The 27,587-nt window shown below is 41.1% G+C and overlaps 1 protein-coding gene across 2 annotated transcripts in view; it reads left to right on the top strand.

The window, feature by feature from the left end:
• The window catches only part of DNM3 (dynamin 3), a 172,532-nt gene that overhangs the window by 105,006 nt on the left and 39,939 nt on the right, over positions 1–27,587 (top strand). The window contains exons 16-18 of one of the 2 annotated variants that reach the window (XM_062497051.1): positions 410–519; positions 11,365–11,476; positions 15,197–15,208. In XM_062497051.1, coding sequence (XP_062353035.1) covers positions 410–519; positions 11,365–11,476; positions 15,197–15,208 — 234 coding nt within the window. The remainder of the gene's footprint in view (positions 1–409; positions 520–11,364; positions 11,477–15,196; positions 15,209–27,587) is intronic. The other variant, XM_062497052.1, reaches the window with a different exon arrangement.

The following is a 27,587-nucleotide window of genomic DNA, read 5'->3' as shown; positions in this document are numbered from 1 at the left end:
TTCCATAATTAATAATTGCAACAAAGTAGAGATGAACTTATGTCACCAGTTACTTTACTTGCTCTGCAGACATAAAAGAGTTCTTTTTTGATCAGACACTTTTATTTTAGTTAAGTCTGACCCTTGCCTCTTTAAAATTCAGAGGAATGAAAAATAACAAATGTAGATGTTTATGTGTTTGAGGCGAACATTTTTTTATTAGGAGATGTTTTAAAAGGGTCAGTGAAAAACAGAACTGAAACTGAGGTTTCATTTCTCTTGCAGGTAGGTCTGTGAAAGATAAGCAGACATTTAAATTTGGCCATTTCCTTATGATAACAAATGTACCAAGGTCATTACCAACTCAGCAGAGCTTGCTGACATCAGGCTTCTTCTCACACAGTGTTGTTTCCATCCATTTTTTTTCTAGGAAAAAGAGAAGAAGTATATGCTGCCTTTGGACAACTTGAAAGTGCGAGATGTTGAAAAGAGCTTCATGTCCAGCAAACACATCTTTGCGTTGTTTAACACAGAGCAGAGGTAAGGAAAGGTGCTATTCTGCAGATACTTCTATCAAATGGGATCTAGCTGAGCATTTTAATAACTGTGAGTGCAGTTCTGCTGTTTCCACCATGTTGAGTACACAAGGTCTTGATAGTCTTGATTTATCTGCTGCTTTGCTGTTGCATAACCATGGGATGAGAGGTTGGTGTCCTCTGAGCCACTCGTGGGGTGAAACAGCTCCATGATGAGTCAGCCAGTCCTTCCTTATGGCTGAATAATCATCTCCTGATCCTATTTTTGTTTTATTTGGCAGTCACCTAGGCTTACCAAAACATTCATGACTTCTGTACCTTGTGACCAGATTCAACTGGTGTAAATCTCAAAAGTGTCATTGCTTTTCACTTTCTCCAGTGGAAAATCTTGGCTGTCACTAATCTTGGGACTCATTTGATTGTTTGTTTGGGTTTAAACACTGCTGAATGGAGAAAAATTAGATTCCTCTACTTCTCTAATTAATAAAATCTTTGGTTTTTAGTTTTTGCCCCACACTTTTCCTCTCAGAATCCTGTCTGTTTTAAGTGGTGCAAGTGCTCTATGGAAGTTACTCCTGATGCACAGCCAGTTCAGATTACCGTGCACAAATATTTTCCTTAAATGTTACAAAAGACATAAAAGTGACGTGTAATTTTTATTTTTTTTTTAACTGAGGAGGAGAGTTGCATTTGTAGCTGTTTCAATGGAATTGCATTTTAGTAGATAAGGGGCAGTTTCTATAAGGTTTTTTTGCAGGCAAATAAGTAAATTGAATTGCAGGGGTAGCATAGATAGATATCCTTGTTTCCCTCTACTGCTAAATTCCTTCACACCTGCTTCTCCCTCACGTCACCAAAGCTTGGCATTACCTGCAGGTATTCAAGATGATGAGGTCTGGATGTGGCTCTCTGCAGAGGCAGTTGTCTCTGTTCCCAAACTGGCCAGGAATAGTGGCCAGAATTTCAGAAGCAAGGAGCGCCCCTCCCTCCTGCAAAGCAAAAGCAAAGCACGGGATTTCTGGGCTGTCAAGTTTCTGCTGACCCCAGAAATGTGAGGACACAATGTCAGTCTCAACCCAACCTAGCCCAGGAAGGCTCTGCCTGTGTCTGCTGACACCTCAGCCAGCCTGCGAGGGGACGTGGTCTGCCAGGAGATGCCCCTTGAAAGCATGTCACACACATACTAGCTGAGAATAACATTTCAAATGCTTGACCAGTTGCATTTCTGGAGCACAGAAAAAGGTTTTGAAAGGCTTTTCATGTTCTTAAAAACATAAATGATCTTTGGATGCTGGAAATGAATGTAATTCTGATGATTCTTGCTGTAGTTATGTGTGGATCATCCCAGTGTTGTGTGTACATCCATCAAGAAAGGTAACTTTGTCCTGTTGCCTTGATAGCAGCTGCAGATATTAGGTTACTTCCATGAGAAATTTGTTCACTTTAGCTCATTGTTTCTCCTTTGGTTTGACTAATGGCTTTGAATATTATCATCATAAATATTAATCATCGGACTGCTGTGAAAATCCAAGAGAGGCATTTCCATTGGCAGGTTTGGGATTTATTTAGGTGGTATATTCACATTTTCACTTGATCTTCATCCACACTAGACATTAAGGATTTAAAAATCAGATGGCTAAAATGTTTGCCGTGTCTGTAATAGCCCTGCCTCTTTGGGCTCTGGGTAGACCCTGCAGTCTCTGCAAGCTGCTCTAAAAACATCCTTACATCCACATGGGCATGTTAAGACATGACAGCACAGCAGCAAGACCACAAAATACCTTTGCCTTGGGTGAGGCAGCTCATGCAATCAGTCCTGCAGCTTTAAGGGAGGCAGAAGTTGTTTTTGAAGAAATATTTATTGAATTCTAATTAAAGCAGCAGTTTCTCTGTTACTGTAAAACAGCTGATTTTTGATATTTCTAAAATCTGCCTCCTGGCACAAATTGATCAAAACAAGATTAGTATCACTTTCCACTGAATCCTGAATTCACGGATGTGTCAGCAAAAACGGGAATATTAGCTCTTGAGTAGGGTGATCTAGCTGGGGACTCTGTCCCCCATCCCACATTCTTAAGGAAACTGAAAGAGGGAATTGATACAGATGCATTGAAATAAGAATTCTTGCTGTTGTTTTTCTTTGAGCTAATCTGTTGAATCCTGGTTTCTGGTGTGAGTATGGCTTGTTTTTCGAAGGTCATGTAAAAAATTAACTTTGTTTCTGGCGTTTGTTTTTTTTTTTTTTTTCTGTTGGGGGTGGTGGAGTGGTTGCTTTTTTAATTAAAAAAACCTTAGCAACTGAGAAAGAAATCAGCTTTCGAAGTCTGCCCACTGAGGGTTCTGGTTATGGAACCGTTTTGCAATTTAAGATGTAGATCATTAAAGAACAAAGGCAAAATCATCTGTTCCAGCTTCCATGATAGCACAGAGATTATTCTGTATATTTTTTCCTCCCCCCCAGTCTGCAGCATTTTCTTCCCTTGACTATGAAATCTTTCTTAATGTTCAATTAAATTATTGTAATTTTCAAGCAAAAAGCCCTTTAGGAAAAGAATTTTAATAAGCTTGTTCTCCTTTTCATTCCCAGCCCCTCACTGCATAGGTATTTGCTCCAGCCATATGTTTCTGATACTGTACATTTCAATAGTTTCCTGGATTATGCACTGCATTTTTTCCACTTATGAAAACCTTTCCAGCTCTGAAATATAGTTAACAGGAAAATACTCATTTCACTGCATAGAAGGAAAAACCATCTTGAGTTAGCTGAGGCTTGGGGATAGATGGAGAAGGAAACTAACAGTATCTGTCACTTTGATTTACTGCAGAAGTCAACAGTTCTCTGACAGGAATCAAATGTGACTTGGTAATGCAGAGTAAATGGAGACTGTGACGATTGATTTCACAGTGAAGATAAATTCTCATGAAATGAACATAATTGTGTGTTTATGAAAAGGCTGTGTTGTGAAATAATTAAATTATTTTCATGTTACTTTTTAATTAAATCTTAAAAAAAAGGTGAGGATGGGAAAAGGAAAGCTTTGCCTTGTAACAGTCACAGTATTACTTAAAGAACGGGGAGGTTAGGTTTGTTTTTCTGCAAAGTAAGTAATACATTTAAAGTTCTCGAATGGGCCATTTAACTTATTTGTAGACACTGTGGAAGACCTTTTCAATGGACTCCTCTAGTTTCCTTACCTTAGGAGTACTAGATATTAAAGCAAAGTAAATTCAAGTGAGTGCCCTGTGGGTTCCTGGATCATTTTTGTGATCCAAAAATGCCTTTAAGTGACTGAAGTTGAGCTGTGGGTTCAAGCAGTGTGTGTCTAAACCTAAAGCTGTCAAGTGAGTGCTATTTTGTGTTATCCATTTTCTCCACAGGAAACTTGTGGCAAGTCTGGTTTTTTTTTTTTTTAGACTGGAAAAAGAGATCAAATATATTGAGTATTTAAAAATAATGATGCTATAGGAAAAGAAAGAATGTTTGCAGTACTGCTGTAGAGCTTACTGTGAAGCTGTGTAGATGTAGCCACTGAGTGACTTTCTAGGCAGAGCTAAGAATGGAGAAGAGAGGATTTTGTCAGCATCTCAGCTCACACTCAGTAGATTAACCTGTCATGTTCTCATTGCTGAGTGGGTAAAACTCCAGTTCAGAACTCAAGAACAAAGAAAACGAATTCTGTCCATTCCAGAAAGTTTACTTTCCTTACAGGAATTTCATTCTGAATACTTAATTTATTCTCTGTGTATTTCTTGTAAAAACTATTCACTTCTTGGTGCTTTTTCTGTTACACAAGTAATGTAGCCTGGGACAAGAGCTGTGGTCTTAAATGTGTGTCCCTGAAGTATCTGTGCAAGTCCCATCTCTCCATCCCCCCTGAGAAGGACAAGCACTCGCTAGCTCTCATGATCTCGCCCTGTTGATCCATGTGGAACTATTTAGACAGGTTGCTGTTCTAAAATAACCTCTTTGCCTTTGCAGTAATGTAATTGCACTTTTTCCTGATTTACTGGTCAAGAAATTGTATTACTGTATTACAACTCCATTTATATAGCACTTCCCTTTTAATTAAAGAAATGGTGCTGAGCAAAAAAGCCTGTCTTCATTTGCTAGAAGCAGAGAAAAAGCTTCCTTCCACCTCTTCTCCAGCTCTGGAGAGATGAATTCTCTTTTATAGGAGTAGGGATTCTCCTAGGTACAGGTTTTGGGGATTATAAGTGGTAGTATGGTGCAGTGTTGGTTAAGTTGGTGAATTTTCAAACCTTCTCTACCAATACTGGGAGCACAGGGTGAGGAAGGGTTACCTGGTGGAGAGTCCCTGATCAGCAGCCTTCCTCTGCTCCTCTTCAGGCTTATTCCTTTCCTCAGAGCCAGAGGAGCAGAAGCACAGTGTGAAATTTTGCCTTCCTTGCAGAAGATGCCAGCAGTTCTCCTTGTCTTTTACTTTCCTGCCCAGCCAGGACCCAGATGAAAGTGTTGCTTTCCTCGGCTCTGCAGTTCTGTGTGATACAGGGGTGTGAGGAGCAAGTGCAAAGCACAGAACTGTTCCTGTTGCTTTCACGAGGATGGGTTCCTGGGAGCAGAATGTCCCTCAATAATAATGAACCAGTGGGAGAGAATCTGCCATGCCTGCTCCAGAGCTGCCTGTCTGTGAAAACAGATCTTTAATCTGACAAACAGATAAATGTCCAGAGGAGAGCGAGCAAAAGGCCATTTCGAGGGCACACAATAGGACTGAAAATAGAACTGCCAGATGAGGAATTGTAGCTGCTGACTCCTGAGTACACTCTGTCTGTCAGGAATCATATTGCACAGGGAACTGAGGTGTCTGGCAGCACCCAGGAAATCACACTGTGTACTCAGTGAAAGGTATCACTGCATGCTTTGGGTAGATGTTATTGGCTGTGTGTTGCTCTAGAAGGGGATGGAGCACAAGTTGTTTCTGGGACTCCAAATGTACTTGAAGTACTCTGAATGAGCTTGAAGTACTGAGTTTCTGGCCATGGGCAGCAAGTGGTTAACTGCTATCCATATATAAGGGAAATTGGGCAAGAGCCAAAATAAAGGGAACTGGTGAAAGGAGACCGGGTCAGAGGAGGTGTTGGATAGAAGCCAGGCTAAAGGAGAAAGCCTAAAATGAGATGTATGTTTAGTTACTGTTTTTGAATTGCTCGGAAAGCTAAGCCCCAGGAAGAGCTGGACTGTAAGCTATTCAGAGCCCTCTCTGTTCGAAATGGAAGAGAGAGAATCTCTTTAATTAAAAAGCTCTACAAATTTAATCCAGGAAAAAAGCTGCTAACATTTCTAAACAAACGCCTAAAATGCTGGCGAATACAATATTTAAGAACAGGAGAAATATACAAACTCAACTCAAGGAATAGCTAGCCTTTATTGCCAACTGCTTGCCCTTAAGGGGTAAAGAAAGAAAAAGACTGGATGGTTTTTTTTCTGGAATACATTCTTTTTTGGTCATTATTGACAAATATTTTTTGCATGACATATAAGAGAGAGTTTGGTGCAGGTATTGACAGCTGGGGGCAGCTTTTGTGTCTGTGTGGCCCCAAGGCAGATTCCAAACCAGGCTTCCATCCCTCACCGCCAAAGGCATCAAACCTTCTCCTCCAGGGACTTCTGGAATATTTTAGTGGCAGTCACTGTTACTACTGTGGATTTTGGCCTGTGTGGTGTTAGTTTTGGCTGCATTTTTGTTCTGGGTTACATATAGATCTCGAGATACTTCATTGCCAAGACTGGCCTATATACTGAGCAGCATATCTTCTGTTCATTTGCACCTTAAAGTTGTGGGGGGCTGTGTGTGTTTTGGGTGTGTGTGCTTGAAAGGATCCATATGCTTTTGGGAGAGCACTCACATGACATAGGTGGCAAAATCCTTAAGTGCTATTATTTTATGACGCTGTCTCAGAGATTGTCTCCTTGGCATTTCTGGATACTAAGGAAAAAATCTTTAGAGCCATGTGTAATTAATTTTAATTAGTATTCACATTGGAGTGATCTGAAATGGTTCGCCTTGATAGAAAATGTTAGTCATTGCTGTTAACTCAGAGCAGATGGCCATTTTTGTTTCTTCAAAATATACGATTTGCAGAGCTTCTGGTAGAGCTTTCTTATTTGGAAAAGGAAAAAAAATAAGTGCATATGCTCAAACCAGCCATTGTGCAAATACAGGTGTCCAAAATCACAGACAAAGGCAAAATTTGAATAAGCAGAGTGTGCACGGTGGAGATGCAGTTTAAGTAGATAGAGAACATAGAATTTCATCCAAGATTACCTTTTCCAATAGCTGGAGCGTCTGGATTCTGTTATTTTCTCCCCTTTTCATTTTAGGTCACTATTCATTAAACCCATATTCTCTGTGTTTGCAATTTCAATCAAATAAGAATTATCTAAGAATTTAATCTTCTGTGTTTTTCATGGAATAAAATGGGACCAATTTGCATTTAGTTCTAGACTTCTAATGTTCAGTTCTGCTCCCATCCTACTAGAGATGAGATGTTTACAAAAAATCACTTTGAAATCCCTGTAAAAGAAGATAATTCCTTTATCTTTCAGTCTGTGAGTAGCTTCACTTGTGTCAGTATGACTGCTCAAGCTAAATGCAGGTTTGTGTTCTTTGGAGGATTAATGTAGTTAATAGGCCCAGTTCTAAAAAACGTTACCAGTATTCTTACTGTGTTATGGTTGTTCTGTCTCCTGCCACACTGGCAAGAAAAAATGCATTTTTAATTAATCTTGGTTTGCATTTTCTCTCTATAAAAAGAAATTTTTTATGCATATCCAGTACAACTTTGTCTAGTGAAATCCAGAACCAACTCAACCTAAGAGCTCCCTGTGCACTTCACTATATGTGAGTACAGATTAATATATATGCAACATGTTAACTGGGTTTCTAATGTGCCTGCAGTGGTTGCCTTTTGCAATTTTCTAGCTTTGCTGGAGATAAATATTGAACCTTATCTTAGTATTAAGAACTTGCAAGAGATACAGTCTATCTTGATGTGCAGCAGTGGGGTGTGCTCAGTGAGCACATTCTGATGTGCAGCCACCATGGAGGGAAGCTCACTGGTGCTGTAAGGGCTGTTCTTTCTGGGTGATTTTCAGGTTTGTTATTCACTCCCTGGTCCTGGACTGCAGAAATTTGGTTTATAGGCAGTCAGGGCTTTCCTAGGCAGTACTGACAGCCCAGGCTTCAGGGTGGGTGGAAGGGAAATCTCGGTAGCTCACAGCTGGGTCAGTCTTCAAACTTACCTGGCATTTCCCACTTTCCTCTTGGGCACTTTCAAATACCTTAATTCAGTCCTGTTAGGATTCTTTTGTGATGGGAGGAGTTCAAGGCACATCTATGTACATTTCTGTATTAGGCTCTGAAATATTCAGGGGAAAGGAATCAAGAAACCAAGGTAAAAATAAAGTGAAGAAGTTGTAAGGTAAGCAAAATCACAGCTAGGTGGCTGCTGGATTTTCAGGTGATGGCCTGGCCTAGAGAAGGCATGTCCTGAATGTGGAACCTTTCCAGAACTGGGGACAATGCTTTTTTAGTCCAATTGTCTGTTCATCTTCATGAGCAATTATGTTGTATTTTTAGTAGAAATGCAGTTCTAAGCTGTGGTTTATTTATCTAGAGTATAATAAAATCTGCAGGTAACAAATGGTAGCCTTTTGTACTTTTAACTTTGGGGGGGGAAAGGCAGTATTATCAGTATTATGTTGATTTCTAGTAATGCCACTGTAGTTATATTTTCATGTATTATGCATGATATTAAATTACGGTGTGAGACTCCTGGAAGAAGGGGAGTAGGTAGTTGTGGTAGATGCAGCTCCCTCACTTATGTGTTCACATTTAAGGCATGCTAAACGTTCAAGAGAAATACTGCTTGCAAATGGTACTTCTAGACATGTTCCCATTTTCTGTATCTGTCTTGTTTCTGCACTCCCTTAGATTTACAGATGTCTGAATATCAACAAGATTGGTGCTGTTGAGAGTTCATCTTTCCTGGTATTTTTATTCTTTCATGGCTTTGATGTCTAACATCCCATTTAGCTGCTATAGAGATGACAGTGAGAACATAACTTCACAGTATTCCTTATGGAGAACGTAGGTGAGGCTTGAATAGTAACTGTTTCTGTGCTGATGTCTTCAGCAATTTTAAGAAGTGGAAGAGAGAAAAAAACAGAAAATCTGAATTGTTTTCAAAACGTTTTTACAGCTTTCCATGAGACGCCAGTGGATTCCTAATGAGTAAAACATGTTAATATGATTTTGTAAGATTCCACTGGTAAGAGGAAAAGGACACACTCCTTTCAGAAGTTACCGAAAGAAGTTACTTTGGCTTTTTTTTTCCTTTGAGAAGTTCCTATGCTTATCAGCCTTTCTGGGAGAAAGACAGGCAGGGGCAGTCTTAGCAGCAAGGAAGCAAGCTGGGGAGACAAGCATCCCATTAGCTACTCTGCTGGAACATTTCTGGGAGCACTCAGGGTGTGCATCCTTCAGTTCCTCACACGTGCTGTGTCCGTGGCAGTGGAATAGAATGAGCTGCACTTAAAAAGATCTCAGGGAGAAAGAAGGGCCTGGGAGATGTGGAAACATCATCTGCTGGGCCGTGAGGTGTCCCTAGCCCCAGGAGAAGTGCTGACACAGAGGTAGAATGCAGGACTATCAGCTCCCACGTGTTCAGAGCCCTTGGCTGAAATCCCTGCTTGCACGACCACGCTGCTTGGAGCAAGCCACAAAATGCCAAAAAGTGTAATATATAACATGACAGGGCTGAAAACGTGTTTTCACAAGCTGGTGTCATGTTGTTTGCTCTTGCAGATAAGTGTTTTTGGAACTTCTCTATCACTGTTTTGCAGCCTTTATTTACTCTATTGTTATTTTTAGTCATCTTTGCTGAGAGTACCCTTTTACCATTTCAGCTTCCAATTTCTTCATAATTGTAGCTGCTTAGTTATCTTAGCCAGAAAAGCTTATCTGAGTAAAAGTTTCTCCTAACAATAAATTAAAGAATTTTTTTTCTCTGACAATTTCATTATGCTTCTCTTTTCTTTCTTTTTTTTCCTTTTTTTTTTAAATTCGGGTGTTCGCTGAGTTTTAAGGTAACGGTATCTGATAAGGTCATCCGGGCTGTTATTTGCCTTAAGACAGGATTAGTGCTTTGGAAATCAGGGAAGAAAAATGATTAGTTTTAAAATTCTCAATGAAGAAAAGAATCCACAGAGCTTTCAGCTGTTCATCCTGTCAGTGGCTTTGGCTAAACTGTGGGATCAGGCTCCTTAGTGTGTCTTTGTGACCTTTGGGGCTGGTTTCTCTGGGAAGGAAATGCCCTGGTGGCACCTCCAGTCTGGGTTTTTGAAGGGAACAGTAGTGCAGACCTGGGGTGCTGCATGCTCAGATGTAGCCTTTGAATTTGTTGAGAATTGAGTCACCAACATAAGGAAATAAATCTGAGCATGTCCTTTATTCTTTGCGGTTTTGAATTCTACCTATGAGCCTGCTAAAAAATACCTCATTTTGCTCTCTTCCGAGTGGGTGTGCTCTGGTTGCTGTACTGTGGTTTCATGGTGATAATTTAATGATTTGGTGTCATGGCTGCTTCATGCTCAGGTTCAATTACATTTTTTTTAACCTTTTTTAAACCTGTTTCCTGAGACTGCCCCTAAAAAGCAAGGCTGTGAGCTGCCTGGTGACGTTGTTGGTTAAGAAAGAATCACTTCTGTGAGTGGCAATTACATCAAGTCAGTTGTGTTCCAGCAGTGTGGTAGTGAAATCCCACCAGTCCCTGAATGCTAAAGAAATTTGTCTAGGCAGTGACAATAATAGCTTTATTTCCTTGTTCTATAGTGAATTCAGTTTTTTATTACCCCTCACAATATGTGGGAGAAATGACCTCTGTAGTTGCATAATGAAACCGAAGGGCCCCTTGTCATTGGGAGTGAAGCAATTTCTATCAACCCCTTTCCTCCACAGCTTGCTAAGGGAAGAAAACAGTCTGCTTGGGATGGAAGATTGATCCTTGTGCAACTGTTAAGATCTAGCAAAATGTGTGTTCCTACCCCTTTTCAGCTAAGCTTGTGGCCTTTCCTAAAAAGACTGTTGGCTGACAAATTTACAGTGATCTGGTCTGTGTATAGAATTGGAATTCAGAAACAAATGGCTAAAGCATAAGGGGAAAATCTGTTCTGTTTCTTGAAGAATTTACAAGTACCACGTTCCTTCTCTTTTCTTCCATTAAGTGAATCCCTGTATTTATCTCATTATGTGAACTACCTGTAGGAGGTTTTATTTGAACATGTCCCGCTTTTCTTATTATGACGTGAGACATCAGAGGTTTGTTTTGCTTGTTTCAAAATATCTTGATTATCATTGTTGTTTTTCCTTCTTTACTATGTCTAAAAACTAAAAAGGGTATAATATGGACTGAAAGGCCTTACCGTGGGAAGAAGTTGCATCAGTGATGATTTTGGTATTTATTGGTTACAGCAGCAATCCATCACAAGCTGTGCTGTTATGTTGGCATGTCTTGTGTGTTTGTCCTCTTCATCACAACACCCTTTTTTCCTCTAAAAGTGCTCTGTTTTAGCAAAAGCAGGAAAACTGATTTAAAGTAGTTTCATGGTGCTTTTAGCTGATTATTATTTCCAGAACTGTGCTGTAGCATTCTAAGATATTTTAAGTACTCCATGTAATTATTAAACAAGCACCTGTCCCATAAAGTCTGTTGTCCAAAACAATTACCAAGTAATTTCTGATCCCAAAGGATTTTTAATTTAAAATGCTGTGTGCATGATAGAGAGTAGTAAAATGCTAGTTTTACAATGTGGTGCTCTTTGTTCTAGGAATGTTTACAAGGATTACCGTTTCCTTGAGCTAGCCTGTGACTCCCAAGAGGAGGTGGATAGCTGGAAGGCATCTCTGCTACGAGCCGGTGTCTATCCTGATAAATCCTCAGTAAGTTAAAAACTCACTGGTTTGCCAGTAGCTGCTCTGTTTGAGTCAAAAAACCCCAACTGTATCATCTGGGAAAACACAGTGTCTGCAGATAACTCAAGAAAGCCTTTTCATTGTACGAGTCTGTGGTAATTCCAAAATATTCATAATGAAATATTTTAAGACCAATTTGTGCGTCAAACCTCAATGTAAAAAAACCCAAGCAACCACAAACCAGACCTTCCAACATGTTTCTCATTGGATCCATGTAGTAAAAGCATTGAGCAATTTGGGGTTTCCTGAGCTTCGTTGTTTCTATTAATGTTTTCTAAGGTAAAGATGTGCTTTGAAGAGTTTATTCCCTCAAGCTCTGTATTACAGAACTGACAGAAGCATTCCAGGCAATCACGTATATTTATTTTACTTATTCACTGCATCATTTTTTTGGTGTATGAAACACATGCTTAACCTTTCCAAAGGCAGTTTTACTCAACTAATCATCATGTGGAGCAAATGGAACAGGATACAATAAAAAAGCCTCTATTAATTTACTAGAAATGACAGAAATTTGGGAAACAGAGTATGTCCAGCTACTATTTAATATTTTTTGGACCTAGATCTCTTCATATTTTACTTGAAGTGAAGGTTTGAGGAGATGTATCCAAAGAGAAGGCTGACTAGCAGAAATGCCTGGCATTTGAACCTTTGAAAGTTTCTGTAATGCTCAGCTCACCTTAGTGCAGTGAGTGCTGGATGTCTTCAGCAGAAGATCTGCTCTGAGAAATGATGCTTTGATTCTGATGATTTTGTTCTTCTGCCTGATTGTTTTCCATGGGAAGGCTGGGTTCCTTGAGTCCAGGGTTTTGTTCTGTCTTCTCTCTTCATCTTTTTCTTCCCTTATGGTTGTGGTGCCTGCATATCTTCCAGGACAATTCTGTGTGCATCTCCTCCAGGAGCTGTTCTTGCAAGCAAGCTCAGCTCTTCTCTCCATACAAAGTTTCAAGACTACCATGAAAAGATAAATAAGAAATTCTTGTACTGCTGGATTCTCCAGTTATCGTAGAAATAAACAGTGAGGATGGAAATGTTGATGATTTTTTTAGAGAGTAGTGCAAATATGCATGAATTTTATGCCGATATCTCAGATACCAGGTATCTGAGACTTCACCTTTAAAAAGTAAAACAGTGTTGGTGACTTTTCATTATGTTGCCTGTTACAGTAGATCTGTTCCTACCTAAGAATATCAGAAGCCACTTAATGAGTGTTAATTATGAGATTATGAGAGTGTTGTTGTGAGAGGTTACCTAATTAATTACTTGGACCGATATACTGTGTTGCTTTGGGGTTTTTTTGCTTAGATTTTAATGATGATTTCACAAAAGCCTTTTGCTGCCTCTGGTTTAATCTTTTAATCTGTGATGGTTTTATCATATTGGTGTATCTGCTACTTTATCCTTAAACTAGTTGGATTTCTGAACTTTTATTCTGTCTTCCTGTCTCTCCCTTCCCCCTAAAAATACTTGGTATTCAAAATATGTTTACAAAGAATTCTTGGTTTTGTTTAAATTTGGTCTGTCAAAAGAGTCTTAGATGCAAGATGAGAGACTTCCTTGAAAGAAGTAGAAGGGAGTCAAAATACACTTCTCCTTTGAGCAGAAATTATCTTTGCATTATAAAAAGAGTAAATATTATTGTTCCAAATGCCTGTAGTTTGAAATTCGCCCAGTAGTTTATCAAGCTGTTCAGGAAAGATGCTCTGTGCTACTCTAGGCCTCCAAAACTTTATTCCTAAAGGACCAAAGGTTCAAATATGGACTGTGAGTCTGCTGTTAAGAGTTTTGAATTCTGCAGAGCAAAATCTCCAAGGCCTCAGGTACCTTAGAAGATCCAGTGGATCCTAAATAAAAATGAGCAGTGTTTCATGAAAATCCTGTGCGCGCTCCTCAGTTTCACACCTTCCTCTGACAATAGAAAATAGTATTTGAGACACCCCCCAGTCTCTTATTCTCCTTCAGAAATTCAGGGACTGTGTTTTTAAGTAGGAGGGACTGCCAGGAAATGGCAGCAACTTGAGTTTACTCCAGTGCTTTCCCCCAGCTTTGTGATTCCAGAGTTTAAAAGGCAAAGAGGTGCCTTAGCTCCTTCCCAGACTGAACTTCTCACTCTCTTTTGCCTATGAGGACAGCTGGGAGCTCTGAGTATCCAGGGCTTTGGCACCAGCAGTAGAAGAGTTGTTGCTTAGAAATGAAAACTCAAGGAAAGGTAGGAATCTGGCACCAATTCGAGAGATGTATTCTGAATTCCCACCGAAGACAAATCTCTCAACTAAGAACATTAATTTTTCTGTTGATTTTTTTTTTTTAGTAGTGCTACATACAGTTGTTTGATCACAGCGGTGATGGGGCTCCATATTTGCTGCCACTAACATGGAGTCTCTGCTACTCATTTAATCCTGTATGCTAAAATCCAAGATTCTAGATTTATAATCTTTCTTTTTGCCTAAGCAGGCCTCATTAATATTTTAAAGACCATATATCACCCTCTTCCTCCATTTCCTTGCTTCATTTTCCTTGTCTTCCCTGTCCCTCTGTCCATGGGGATGCAGAGAGTGAATATGTTCCCATGTTCACTGTCCCATGAATTACCTCTGATCAGCCCTCGACGTTGCTCCGCGAGCCCCCAGAGTCTTTGCAGTTTGCCAAGTCACCTCCTTCCCACAGTCCATTTGCCTTTGTCAGGCCGTGGGCTCTGACAGCCACCCAGATAGCAATGAATCAGTGTTTTTATTTTTCCAACCCATATGCAAGTCAGCTTGCTTGATATAAATCATCCTGTGGCCAATTCACTTTGAAATGGGATATCCATTTACCAGCTGACTTTACTGCTGGCTCTCTGGACCGATGCATTCAAAATCCTCCTTTTTCTTTTTTTTTTTTTTTTTTTTTTTTTTTTTTTTTTTTGGTTAAAAAGTGACTACAATGTTGTGACTAACCTTTCCAGACTGGATTTCTCAACTGGTGTAGGCTGGTGTTTATTTTGGCTGGCTTCCCACTGTATAATATACACTGTTCATGCCAGCTCATGGCAAAACTCACAATCAAACCAAAATAATAACCCAGATGTTTGTCATAACTTGCTCTGCACACTTTACCTTGTTAGCACCACCCATTCCTTCTCCCCCCACACCCCCCAATGCCATCTCCTCCTTATTTCTATTACTAATCTAAAAATTCAATATTTGCTTTTTTAAATGCTTTGGATCTTGAAACTTTCCATGTGCTGGCAAGTTGTAGAGAATGGCTGTCGTGGAAGGCGCAGCAGAGATGTTTAGTGAGCTGCTTTGCGTACTGGAAGTTCAGAGTTACCAACGCACGAAAATCCCTCTGGCTGCCATCCCATCCCTAGATCACTTCTAGGGTCTCATTTTCTTCTCCCTTGTATTTGCATCCACTGACTTCCCAGGAACTGCTCCTGATTTCCAGCGGAGGAAGCGAAAGTGGGATCAGAGTGTTTGTGTAGTGAGGAAAAGAGCTCTGCTGAACATTTAAGTCCTTTGCGAATGTCCTGTGTTCCCTGGAAGCTGTCTGACTGCAGGATTCAGTGACTGTTCCCTGAGTCAGTTCCTCATTTGGCTTAAGCCATTTCCAGAACTGTTCAACTTAGGCTGAATGCATGTAAAATAAATATAACTAATACTTCTTTTTCCCCCCCTCTTTTTTTCCGTGCTGCATCCTGCAAAGGGGAGCAACAAAGTAAGTTGTTTGTCCTTTTACAAAATCCTTTTGTATCCTATCTGAAGGACTTTGCAATGAAAATTAGTTTGTCTTTCAGTTCTCCCAGCTATTGCCTGCATGCTCTTTAACAGCAGAATGTGACTTAAAATGTGGGTGCAAAAGTGTTGTCAAGAAAAAGTATTACTGACTCTTTGTTTTAATTCTGGAGAAAGAGTGTTAAGTGTTGCTGAGCTGTTTTTAAGGAGGTTCAGGAGGAATGATACTATAAAAGTATTGGGCCCAAAGATTATGAAGGTATAGTAATAAAGACCTTCTGAGGAAAGGTACTACAGTCTGATGAAACTCATTACAGCTGGGTTTTTTGACCATACATCAAAGCTTGTATTAATGGGCAGTTATAAAAACCCAGCACTGAAGTCTTAAATAACAGATTTGCTGGCGTTGTTGGCTAAGCTGAACTAGATCAGTGTACTGGCTTTGAAGGTGCCTTAAAATGGATGGAGGAGGGTGGGGTCAACATTTGACTTGGCTTCTAGACCCTTGATGTGTTCCAGCTGGACAGCAGCAGAAGGGTGTGGGGTGTGGAGAGGGAGAACTGAAATATGCGTGGTAGGGGTTTTTTTTGAAAGTAAGCAGCACATAAAAAGACAGTTTTGCTGATGTTGATCTGATAAACGAATAATCATGCAGTTCCCAGAGTTAGGGCTTTTTAATGCCATTTTTACTGAGCTTAAGAATGGAAGTTGCATCTCTCACACCTTGGAATAAGATGCAGAGAGTCTGTCATACCTCAGAAAGGATTTATACAGCTTTTGTGACTTTTTTCCCCCCCTCTTTCCTGTTTTGGTCTACTAACCCTTAGGAAGATGAATCTAGAGCATCAAAAGATGCTTCACAGCAAACGTTGAATATTGCCTGTAGCATCTCTTTGTGAGCTGGAAGCTTTCTGGGATATTTGGGAAAGACCCAGGCAGGTTTTAAAGGTTTTGAAGATTGGGGAATTTTGTCTGCTTCTAGTGATCAAAAACTAACACGTTTTTGACCACTCCTGTCTCCATAATACCCAGGCTCAGAAGCACCAAAAATATTCTGTTTTGTTGGCCTGCCTCAGATCATGTGCTCTTAGTGTTGGGTGGGGAGGGGTTAAGAGAACTGGTGTATTGATGGCAATGGAGAGAGGGACTTTACATAGGAGGTGGTGTGAAATGTAAATGTTAACTGTGTACACAAAAATGTCAAGGTAGTGTTTATAATGTTTCCTTATGACATTCTGGCTTAAGGCTTTTCTGCTGCAGTGGATGCTGTTCTGATCTCATAGGAGACTGTAGATGCTCTGTTAAGGGAAATGGAGATAGATGGGACACCACTGAACTCTTGGGGCCGGCACAAACTGAGTCTGGAGGTCAGGAGTTGCATGGCCCAGCTCTGTTCTGCAGAGCTGTTGGGTACCCCAGGGAGGTGAGCACCAGAAGCAGCTGACAGATTTCAGCAGGATACCTATGAGCAGGGAGAGGAGAAGCCTATGAGATGTGAGGATTTGGGACCTCTTATCTCTTCCTTCACTCTGAGCCAAGGACAGTTCTTGCTGTAGGTTCAGAAACATTCGCCATGTGGCCTGGGTTGCCAGCCAGAAGATAACTCCAAAAGAAATCTCCAGGAAACCCTCCTGATCTTTCTCTTTGTTCCTTTGTAAGGATTCGTGTCTCGTCATCTGTGTGTCCCCCTTCTCCCTCACACAGATCATTCCAGCTGCAGTCTGGAGATCACATTATCCCAGCTGGACAGGTAGGACCAACCTGCAGTTGCGTGCAGAGGCTCAAACCCCACAGTCTTCTTGAGATTTCTGTACCAAGTGGAGGTGGAAAATGACATGGATAAACCTGAGAGGTGACCAGAGAGTTTCTGAGAAGAGGTCAGGGGACAGACTGAGAATGATGACAGCGTCTTAAAGCTTCTAACGCAGCTTTATGCCGAAAAGCTGCATAATCCTTCCTTATTGTCCTGGTGCAGCTTTCCTGGGCTGCTAGCAGAGCTGTAACCCTCCTCCAGTGCTGCCCAGTGTGCTGTTCATACACTGGATCCTGTCACGTGTTCACATGTCAAAATCCTGTACTCACCCATCCGTTCAGACTGTGGCTGCTTTTATACCTCTGCTTTTAGCTTTGCACTCTTGGACTTACAAAAGTAAAAATAAACATTGGAGTAATGAGTCTGTAAGAAAAAGGGGGGAGGAAGGGAAGTGAAGAGGGTTTATAATCGTCAGCGGACTACTAATCATTTTTATTTTTACTTTTTATTGTTGCACAATCATTACTGTAAGTGAGATTTCTCACATGGTTAAAGATAAATATATCTTCAGAAGCTTCATTGGATAAAATCTGTAAAAGGGTCGTGTAGAATGAGGTAATGGAGACCTACCTCATTCAGCAAGCACATGTTGGCAAGCTGCATTTTGCTAATATTAACACTGAACTCCACAGCCTTGCATAGGGAACGAGTGCAGAATTGTCCAGAGTTGTCCACAGCACTGTAGCTTCAGCCCAGCTACTGAAGACAGAGGAGCTGAGAGCTTCTATCTATCTTAACCCACCACTGTGGATTTGCTGCTTACCCTGTATAGCTTCTTTCCCCCATTTAAAAAACAAATTGCCTCGAAACAGCCCTCCAGACTGTCTGCTGCTCTTTGAAAACAGTATCCAAACCTGAACCATTTCTCCCAGAGTCCATCTGCATGTGCTCCTAACATTGTTAGGTCAAAAGAGTAGATAGAGGCTGGATTCTTAGGAAAGTGATTCTGAATCCCTGTTCAGAAGCTCAATAAAACAGCAACTCAAGCAATAAAACAGCAGCAACAACAAAAAAAAAACCTCAAAACCTTAAAGTGCCACTTTTTAATGTAAAAAGTCACCTTTCCTTTATCATCATTAAGCCCTGGGTTAGCCAATAATTTCTACTTGATTCAAAGTACCAAACACTTAAATGTTGAGCTCAGACCTGAGAAACTTCTACTTAGAAAAACCAAAATCTCTTTAAATTACTTTTCACAGCTAGTGACTATGAATTTCTTGCCGCCTTATTATTTTGCATTGCTGTGTTTGCTGATACCCTTTACAGAATGTGTAGAATTGAAGTCTATAAACTCCATATTCACATCTCAGTGGAGTTGTCATAGTGCAGATAGTGCTGTGCATGCAAATGGTCACTGAATATAAAATCAGTATAATTTAGTTTGAATTTTCTCTTAGGAAGAGCAGAATCCCGCTGAAAAGAAATGGAAAATACTCTTCCTGTTAGTTCAGTTTGCCTTTTGGTCCTTCAAATACTTTTTGGTAACGTATTAATGGCTTAAATTGAAGTCTTTCTTTTCTCTCCCCATTTTTAAAGGTTTTTTATTTTATTTAAAGGGGAGTTAGTGTTACTAAACCCAGATTCCAGATCAGCTACTTCATTAAGGAGTCCAGATGTCCTCCTGTCTCTCGAGACAGTCCTGGAAAATGGGAACATAGTGAAGTCAGGATCCTCATTCTCCCTGCATATATGACAACAGTGCTCTCAGTTCATGTGTTTCGTGCTTGGCTCTTCCATGTAAATGCAGGTGCAGTGCCAGAAGCTGGAGGTGTCTTGCACTGGAATAAAGCTCTGGTGCTTTCTTTTCAAGTCTGGCCATGTTTCTGAAGGGGCTTCAGTTCCCTCCCACACATAACTCTGTTCCTGGCTCTGGTGATGCTCTGCAAGTGCCCTGGCCAGATTCAGGCTGGTGGTGAGTGGTTCTGCTCTGGGATTGCTCAAGTCCCTGCTCAGAATAAGTCCCTAAAGCAGAAAAAGTAAAGAATTGTTTGGGTTTGTTGAAAAGCAAACTGCTGATATGTCATAGGGAAAACAGTGTAGTCAGAAGTGTAAACTCTGTGTTTATTGAGTTTACTTTTTTTAAACTAGCATATTTTAGAAAAGAAATCATTGAATTCTAGGAAAAGAAGAATTCACTGCAGTTGGGACTAAAGGTGGCTTCAAGCCAACTAGATTTAAAAATAACTTTTAAATGAAGTGTTAATTAATTTATTTTTTTTTCAAGTGGAAAAATGCCATAATTTTATAGACAGTGTTTCAGCCATTGCTTTGAACAGATGAGCTGGATTTTACAAGAAAGTCCCGGTGTAAAAGAGCAGCCCAAGGGGGTACGAGTGCATGCACACACAAGCTGGGTGCAAAGCAGTCCAAAAGCCAGGGGGAAAAGGAAATGGCAGGCTGTTTTCCAGTCCCTTTCTCTCTGCCTCACTGCTCCAAGGATGTGGAAACATGTTTCAGATATCTTCTGCTTCTCCTAAATATTTACTACTACAAACAAAACCTAGATGAAACCTTGTTCCCCAAATGTTCCCAGAGAAACAGGGCAGGCCCAGTTCATATTCCTGTAAGAGTAAAATAACTGCTGTCCCAGGAGAGTTAAAAATGTCCAGGGGAGAAGAGATTCACAGGATTGCATCAGTTGCAGGGAGTGTAACAAGATGCAGGCTGATGTTCTGAATGATTCCAAACCCAGTCTCGGCAAAGCTGCTGATCGGGGTTGGGGGTTCAATGGCTGTCACAGGGTTTTATGTTCCTGCTCTTAGCTGGGGCTGCTGACATTAAGCAAACTCCAGGAAATTTAGAAATGAGAAAACGTTTTTTATTTCTGTTATGTATTCACGGTGGGCTCTTTACTGTGCTTTTTGGCAAGGCATCTGCATACTGAAAATATTTTTGAATTCTTCATTTTTTATGGGGCAGCGAGTTTTTGCACCACTTCCACTCTGCTGAGGGATTTTGATGAAACTCTGCAGAAAGGTGAAAGCTCTCTGGCTGTGAAGTTTCAGGTCATGGAGCATGAGTGTTAGCCCCTTTCTGGACATTCAGTGAGGTTTGGCCTGGGGAAGGCAGTGAGGTTGGCCAAACTCTTAGGGTACTTTCCTAGACCTGGTGAATGAGCACTGGAAGTTGGCTGGAGGAGAGAGGAAGGTGCTTCTGGGCTCTGCTGCACCAATCTCAGCCACAAAGGTCCTTAGGAGCCCAGGCTGGTACCAGCAGCTGGAGTCCCTGTGACTGTAGGTCTTGGAATTGTCGTGGTCATCAGGAAGGGCAGGTTGCTCCTTCAGCATCAGGATCACCCCTGAAAGGGGACTGAACAGAAGGGGAAACACAACTATCACAAGGTTTTGGAACAATCCTAAAATATCTTCCTTGTCTTCCAATTGCAAGTAATTGCACAAAAGGTGAACAGTAATTAGGAGTAAATAAAAATATGAAACTTTTTGTTTTTTCTGCCAAAAATGTCACCAGTCTCACTCTTCCATAGCATGTACGGTGTAACAGGAAATGTCATCACTGGACATGAGGGTGGAGGGCAGCTGGTGAACAGCCAGATACTCCTTTTTTTCTCATCTAGAAGGGAAAACAAGATGATCAGGAGAAACTGAATGTTGCTTTCCCTGACTGTTTTGGACTAAAATGAAGATATGCAATGCCTAGTCTAACACATAGTTTATCCTGGATTTCTTTAACCTTCTCTATCCACCTTTTTTTTGTGGAGACAGGTTTATAATTACTTTGCATGTGCTGAGTCAAAATCAAGGCCCATATTATGGGTCTACAATTGTCCATTCTGGATTTGTATTCTTTAGTTACATAACTCTCCTTCCATGATGTCACTGTTCTGTGGTCACTCCTCAGCTCCTGTTTCCCAGCTCCATTGTGGCCTTTGACTGATGTCTTCCCTGTTCTCTGTTTGGTATCTGGCACTTGATATCTCAAGTGTGCCAGTTTTGGAGAATGGTGATTTCCCACTAGGAAGAGCTGTCTGTGGACATGTTGAGGTGTCTGATCAATGCAGTTTTTTGGTGATTTTCATACCTTTGTTCCTGAAGCTCCTGTTCCTGCAGCAGAGAAACAAGTGATCTCATGCTGTTTGCTTTATATTCTTCTCTTTGAAACTCTGCTCTTCTATAAGCAAGCTATTTATAATTAAAAGAGAGAATTACTAAGTACCACTGTATGTTCTACTGAGTTAAGATAACATGTCACATTATTGAGGTAGGTAGGAGTTTATTGGTGTGTGTGGGTACAAAATTACCAAGAGCTGTAACACAAGGCATCAAGCCCCTATCAGACCCTTTAGCAGCAGATATTCAAACTTTCTGGTTGCATTTGCTGCATTATTATCTTGACCTGTTCAACAGCTGGGGCTTCTAAACTGGATGGCAGCAAACCTAAGGGGCATTTACAGAAATCAAGGAAAGAAACTAACCCCTAAGATAAAGTCCATGAGAAAAATTAGTCTTGTGCAATGTAATTTCGTGTTCAGTTGTAGTCTGGTTTAATACTGTTTGATTTTCAGATCTAGATATTCTTCCAGTAGAAGCAGGAACCTTCTTGTAGTGAGCAGAAGCCTTTCCAGTCACAGGCCAGCTGTCCCTAGCTGTGTTTTGCTGGCACTGTCTGCAAATATGTAGTTGTTCATGACCATGGTCTGGAAACAACTGCTGTACTGTATTTCTAAATTATAGCTATTAAAGATTATCTGGCTGATTCAGACAGCAAATTCTCAGAAGTAGTGTGAGTGAGATTGTGCTTAGCTCCCCTAAGGACTGACCTTAGCTCTGCTTAGCTTAGCTTTTAGCCACTTTTGCAGCTGCATACGGGGCAGGCATCCTCAAAAAGCTCAGCTTCTCTTTCAGATCACGCAAGATGTGGCTGCAAACACTCAAGAGATGTGTTCATGTCATCTCTGTGCACCAAGGAGGTCTATGGGCAGAGTTCCTTGCTGTTTCTCAGCTGAGGGCTTTGACATTGGTGATGCTCTCTTTTGAGAGCAAAATGCAGCATTGTCTGCAGTCCTTAGCACCTGCCCTTGGTGTCCTGAAAATCAAGGCTCTTTCTTTAGGAAACTTCACCTTCAGTTGTCTTTATAGTTTGAAAATATCAGCTCCGTCTTTGTTATACATTGCTCTGCAGAAAATACCTCTTAATGTGGTGGGTGAATGTGTGTGCTCATGGTTTAATTGGTTTAATGAAACCAATTCAATTGGCTTTTCTGAATCTGCCAAACCAATTGAATTGGTTTTAGAAATGGTTTAATTTCAGCCTGTCTGGGTCATGGACAGGCTGGAAGGTGGGCATGGGGAAGTCAATGGCATCACTTCCAGAGTGAGAATTTCACCTGTTGTGAATGGGGCTGTTGTCCTTAGTGTTGCATGACTCAGGGGACTGTTTGGGTTTTTCCAGTGCTTTTTTTGCAGTCTGATTAGTGTTCTGTTAAAATAAAGTCCTCCTTTCATAGAACCAATCCTGTCTTTGTCTCACTGGGGCTGTGATTTCTGCCCCATGTTCCATTTCTTTTATTGAGCTCCCTCTTCTTTGTACAGTTTCTTTTGTAAGCCCCAGCATGATGCCTTTCCAGCAGCTGGCTTTAATATGGGGAATAGATATTATTTGTCTAGAAGTTGCAGTTGCAGACCAGGATCCCATTTTACAAACTGAGAGCAAGAACATGCTTCCTGGCGGTCCAGGAATGGCACGAGAGAATCAATTAGTTATTGCAGGACAGCATTGTTTGTGAAAGGTCTGTCACTAGCACTGGAGTGCTTCTAGAAACAGGGTTTTGGGGCACACTATTGGTTTGGCACTGGTCAGCCTAACAAAGGACATTTGTTCTTTAAAAATACCTCACTCCAGCATATTTTGAGCATGCAGGATTCTTTCTGCCTGTCTTTTAAATATAAAGGGGATTAATCCTCCTGTTCTGATTATTTCCTAGATCCTCCTCAGTTCTTCTGTGTGTCCATCCTTACATGGTGGAACCACCTCAGCTTGGAGTATGATTGAAAATCGCTCAAAAGCATGTGGTGGGTCAGTTGTTCAAGTGATAAAACATCAGTCATCCTTGTGAAGTCTCCTAGATGTAGGCATGCATATGAAATTCTCCCTCCTTTTGTGTGCCCAAGACTGAGTGTGTGTGTGTTTTCCAAGAAACTGATTCAAGTCTTTTTTCAGGCACACTGGATGGACTTCCTTTAGGGTATATAACCATCAACATTTTCCCATCAAAATTCTGGTCTTTTCTGAGGGGTTCCTACTGGGAAATTGCCTTTTTAAGAGTCTGTGTTTAGAATAATCAATGATTATTCCTTCCAAGCCTGGATCTCTTGGCTGTGAACTGCTTCACTCTCTCTTCATTGACAGTGGGTCCCGGGAAATGCCAGGTTCTTAGGTAATTGTCTTTGAGCAGTAAAGCAGGGGAGCTCAAATTTCCAACTTGGTACTTAAATACACATCTTTTTTCTAGTGAGGCTCCCAGTGTGACCTTTACCTCTCTCATGCATTGCTAGGGTTTGTTTTTCAGGCAAAGTCTTCCTGTCTATTCTCCTTTTAGTTGAATCTTCCATTTGGGGTGTTTGAATGGTTTACTTGATCTAAAAGGTGCTCCCTTTTTAAAGGAATTCCTTGTACCTTGTTTGCTCCTGCTCCTTCAATATTGGTGGCCTTTAGAATGTTGTTTCATAGCTTTATATAAAACGTTTCATCGTATGGACAGGAACATTAAGCTATAGTCACAAATACCTGGAAGATTGTCACAAATGCCCCATTCCTTCCAAATTCAACCCCCAGCTGACAATGGAAAATTACAGTTCAAATATTGGTGATGCTACTGCTTTTGTTGCTGAGCATTTGGGTAAAAACACTGCTTTACTATGGTAACTTCTCAGCCCCTTGGGAATGACTATTCAGTGCTTTCAACCTTCTATTTTTTTCTTGACAATTTTCTGGCTATATCCTGGAAAGTTTCTGGAGTCTGCTATGGCTCTGCAGCAGCTGAGAATAAACTAAAACATGTTATATCCAGTATGTAAAGGTATAACTTTGGGCAGGGGAGGTTTCCAGTGCAAAATAAAATGTCCACATTCAGACTTAGACTAAAAACTCAACAGAGAGTAAGATAAAATTGCTGAGAAGTTGCTCCCAGATTCCCACTCAATCATCTTGGATATCTGCAAAGTCTAAGTGGTTTTGCTACAGAATGTAATCTCTTCTTGACACAGAATGTTTCTGTTAATATTCCTACCTGGAATTTCCTAGTCAGTCCAAGTTCAGACATCACAGTGTTCAGATCTGGTCATTTGTGTGGTAAACACTGTGTTTTCTCATATTTTTATGAATTTACTGAGTTTAAAGTCTATTGCTGGAAGGAATGCTTAAAAACACATAACATACTTCTAAAATGTTGTGCTAATTAAAAAAAAAAGAGAGACCGAGAAGAAAGAAAATAAAAATGAAAAAAACAAACCTCTTCACAGCCCAAGAAGTTCTACATTGCAAAATATATCCATCCCTTCTTTGGACAGAGGACTGTTCTTTCACACAGCCCAGCATATGCTGTGTGTTTGATAAGATGCTCCAGAGAGAGATGCAGTGACCTTTCCACTCCATGTCTTTGGATGTGGGGTGGCAGGATATTTGAATGTAACATTTAGTTTTAAACTTCAGAATGCATTGAAATCCAGGCATTTCTTTATCTTGAGAGTGCACCTGCATGTAGTCAACAGAGGAGCTGTAACAAAAAGCATTTTTTCCCCACTTTCTCCCAGCTTGCATTGGACATGTCACACAAGAGCTGGAATATGAGGCAGACTTAACCAAGCAGCCACAGCAGTTCTTACTGGTTTTTGGGCTTCCCAAAAGGATTTGTGCTCAGTAGGTTGTTCTGCCAAAGGTTTTATCATGTGGACTGAATATTGTAACAGAACAGACAGCACCATCTTCATGTGTTTTTAGACATGTTATTTACTGGGGTTTCCCTGAAGAAAGCTCGGGGATTCTTTCCTTATGAGTCACTAACAAAGTGATTGTTTTTATATAAACTTTCCTTCAGCTGGTTAGAGTTGGAACACAGTGTCTTGTGCTCTTTCTGGGGTCTGACTTTCCTCTTAATTTCTTTTAATAGTTGTTCCTGCAGCCAGCAGGATGGCTTGAACCTCCTGGCTTTCCCTCACACTCTTGAGTTCCATAGTCTTGAAAATCACTGTTCTGGCCAGCGGACGTGCTGGTGGTGATCACTGTGTGTGTACAATTTCACTTCTCAGCTTTCTACCTTGTGCTGCTTTTTCAACTCTGCACCTTCCTTGTGGTTTAAGGGAGAATGTGCTGTTGACATTACCCAAACTGGAGTTTGCATTTCATGTGCTGATATGAAAACAAAATTTTAAAGAACCTTGAGAGTTGACTTCAGCGGCATAAAGGTTAAAAGCTGGAAAGTGCTGTGTTTCCATAATGGAAATCACTAGAGCTGGAGAGGCACATCCCTTCCCTTGCCTGAATCCTTCTCCACCCTCTTTCAGTGGCTGCAGCAGTGGTGCAGGGTCACTTTTAATTACCTCCCTCCACAGCTTTTGAGTGCAAGCCCAACTGATGGCGCCAGGGGCTGAACCACAAGGAGATCTCGGGGCAAGTCATGCCTGTGTCAGCCGCCTCGCCAGGGAGATGCTGTGCAGCCCATTGCACTTCCTTGTGGGGTTTTTTTGTTGCATTTTGCATTTTTGAGCCCGAGACAGGAGCTGTGTTAAATCCACTAACTCAGTAATGTGCCCATACGTGTGAAATTCTAGGCTACGCTTGCCAACTTCAGTTCCCTGAGCTCACCTCAGATATTTATACTCTGTGTGTACATGTGTGTAAACATACAGGTGTGTGACTTCACAGGTAACATACTCTGGATTTACAGACCTGTTAAGATGCAGGGCATTATTTTAACCCAAGAAGTATGCCGAATTCGACGAGTCTTTTTTATAACCCAAGATTGTATTTCTTTATTTTTACAGGAACAGGAATGGTTTAGCTGGAATGAAAATGTTCATTCCACTGCATCATTAGCTACAGGCAATCTTCAGTTGAAGCCTAGCCCATTTTTCATGCTAAAGCTCTAGTAGTTTGATCATTAATCAACATGTAGGATGAATTTCTGGGGCTGAGAGAGCTTGTCTGTATGCCTGTAATTTAAGATGAGCTCTTTTTTGTTTTTTTCTTATGAAAGGAAGGTAGTCAGAAAACAAATTCTGTTTTAAGGAGTTCACCTCTCTCTCACCCCGTTCTCCCATTCCCCTTCTGATAAACACCCCAAAACTTTTCACGAGATGGGCATGGAGTTCTAGCTGGAGTAGCAGATCCTCAAGTGTGTCATCGGATCCTCCAATAAATCTAAAGCAACCTTCTGTTCGACGAGATCAGTCTCTGACATGGTCACTGTCTCAAGTGTCCTTAGTACTGATAGTCCAGTCCAACTTGCTTTCATCACTTTAAATGTTCATTTTAGGCTCTTGGATAAAGTTTTTCCTTCCTTCCTGCATTATGTGGAAGCTGTAACCAGCAGCCCACGGGAGCATCAAGATCTGTAGGCAGCTATTTACCTGCCCTTTCAGCTGCCTGCTCTTCTCCCACAAGGTGAAAACCCAGAGGACTGATCCTTCAGTTTGGAGACAGCAGTGGGAAAATCCTGCTTCAAAAGGCAGGAATTACTTCCTTAAGCTGCTGCTCTGCTCTAGTCTGACCAGGCTCCTCAAATTGCTCTGCACACACCTGTGAAACATGTACTGCTTCTCCAGCCACATGAAGAAAGTGCTCAAACAATAATCTCCTTGCCCAGTAGCCTAAGAGAAGTCTTCTTCAAAGGCTACATTTCCTTTTTTTCCAGCTCCACTAAGCAGCAAAAGCAGCTTTGGCTGGATCAGGGAATGCACGGGAGTTTTTGGAGGGCACTGTCCAAATCCCTTCCCTCTTTCCTCCCTTATATACTCCCCAGCTTAACGTGAGAGCTGCTGCAGAGCCCTTTCCAGCTTGAAGGCAGGGGAGTATGGTTTGGAACATGGACAAGGATCTCGTGGGGGAGGAAGGAAGAGGGCCATATAGTTCATATAAGAGGCAGAGTTATTCCAATTTAACTGTCCAGGGCTCTCAGAGGCTCAAGTGCTCTACCCAGGGGAGGCTGAAAAGCAGTTTCAATGCAATGAAAATAAAATGTTCTTGTTCTCAACATGCAGCTTCATTTGACTCTTAAGGAAATCTCACAGCAGCCCTGGGAACAGGGGAAGTGTCAAGTGTCATCTGTCACCAGGAGTCTGGTGGCCTCCTCGAGCAGTGCCCAGTCCTGTACAAATCAGGATTACCTCTGTTGGATATGCCCTGCTCAGAACAGAGACCACCAGCACGTGCGCTCCTCCCATGGCCACATCGTAGCAGTGTCTTGGAAACATCTGATGCTCAGTTGGATGTGCCTGGGCTTCCCTTTCTGTTTTTACTTCCAGCTGATGAGCTCCCTGTCCCGTGCAGCAGCTGGCATTGGTCTGTCAGCATAAAGCTATCATTTTATCCTGTT

Source organism: Cinclus cinclus, chromosome 8 (assembly GCF_963662255.1).
Source record: "Cinclus cinclus chromosome 8, bCinCin1.1, whole genome shotgun sequence".
NCBI lineage: Eukaryota > Metazoa > Chordata > Aves > Passeriformes > Cinclidae > Cinclus > Cinclus cinclus.
This window is presented reverse-complemented; position numbering and strand designations above follow the sequence as displayed.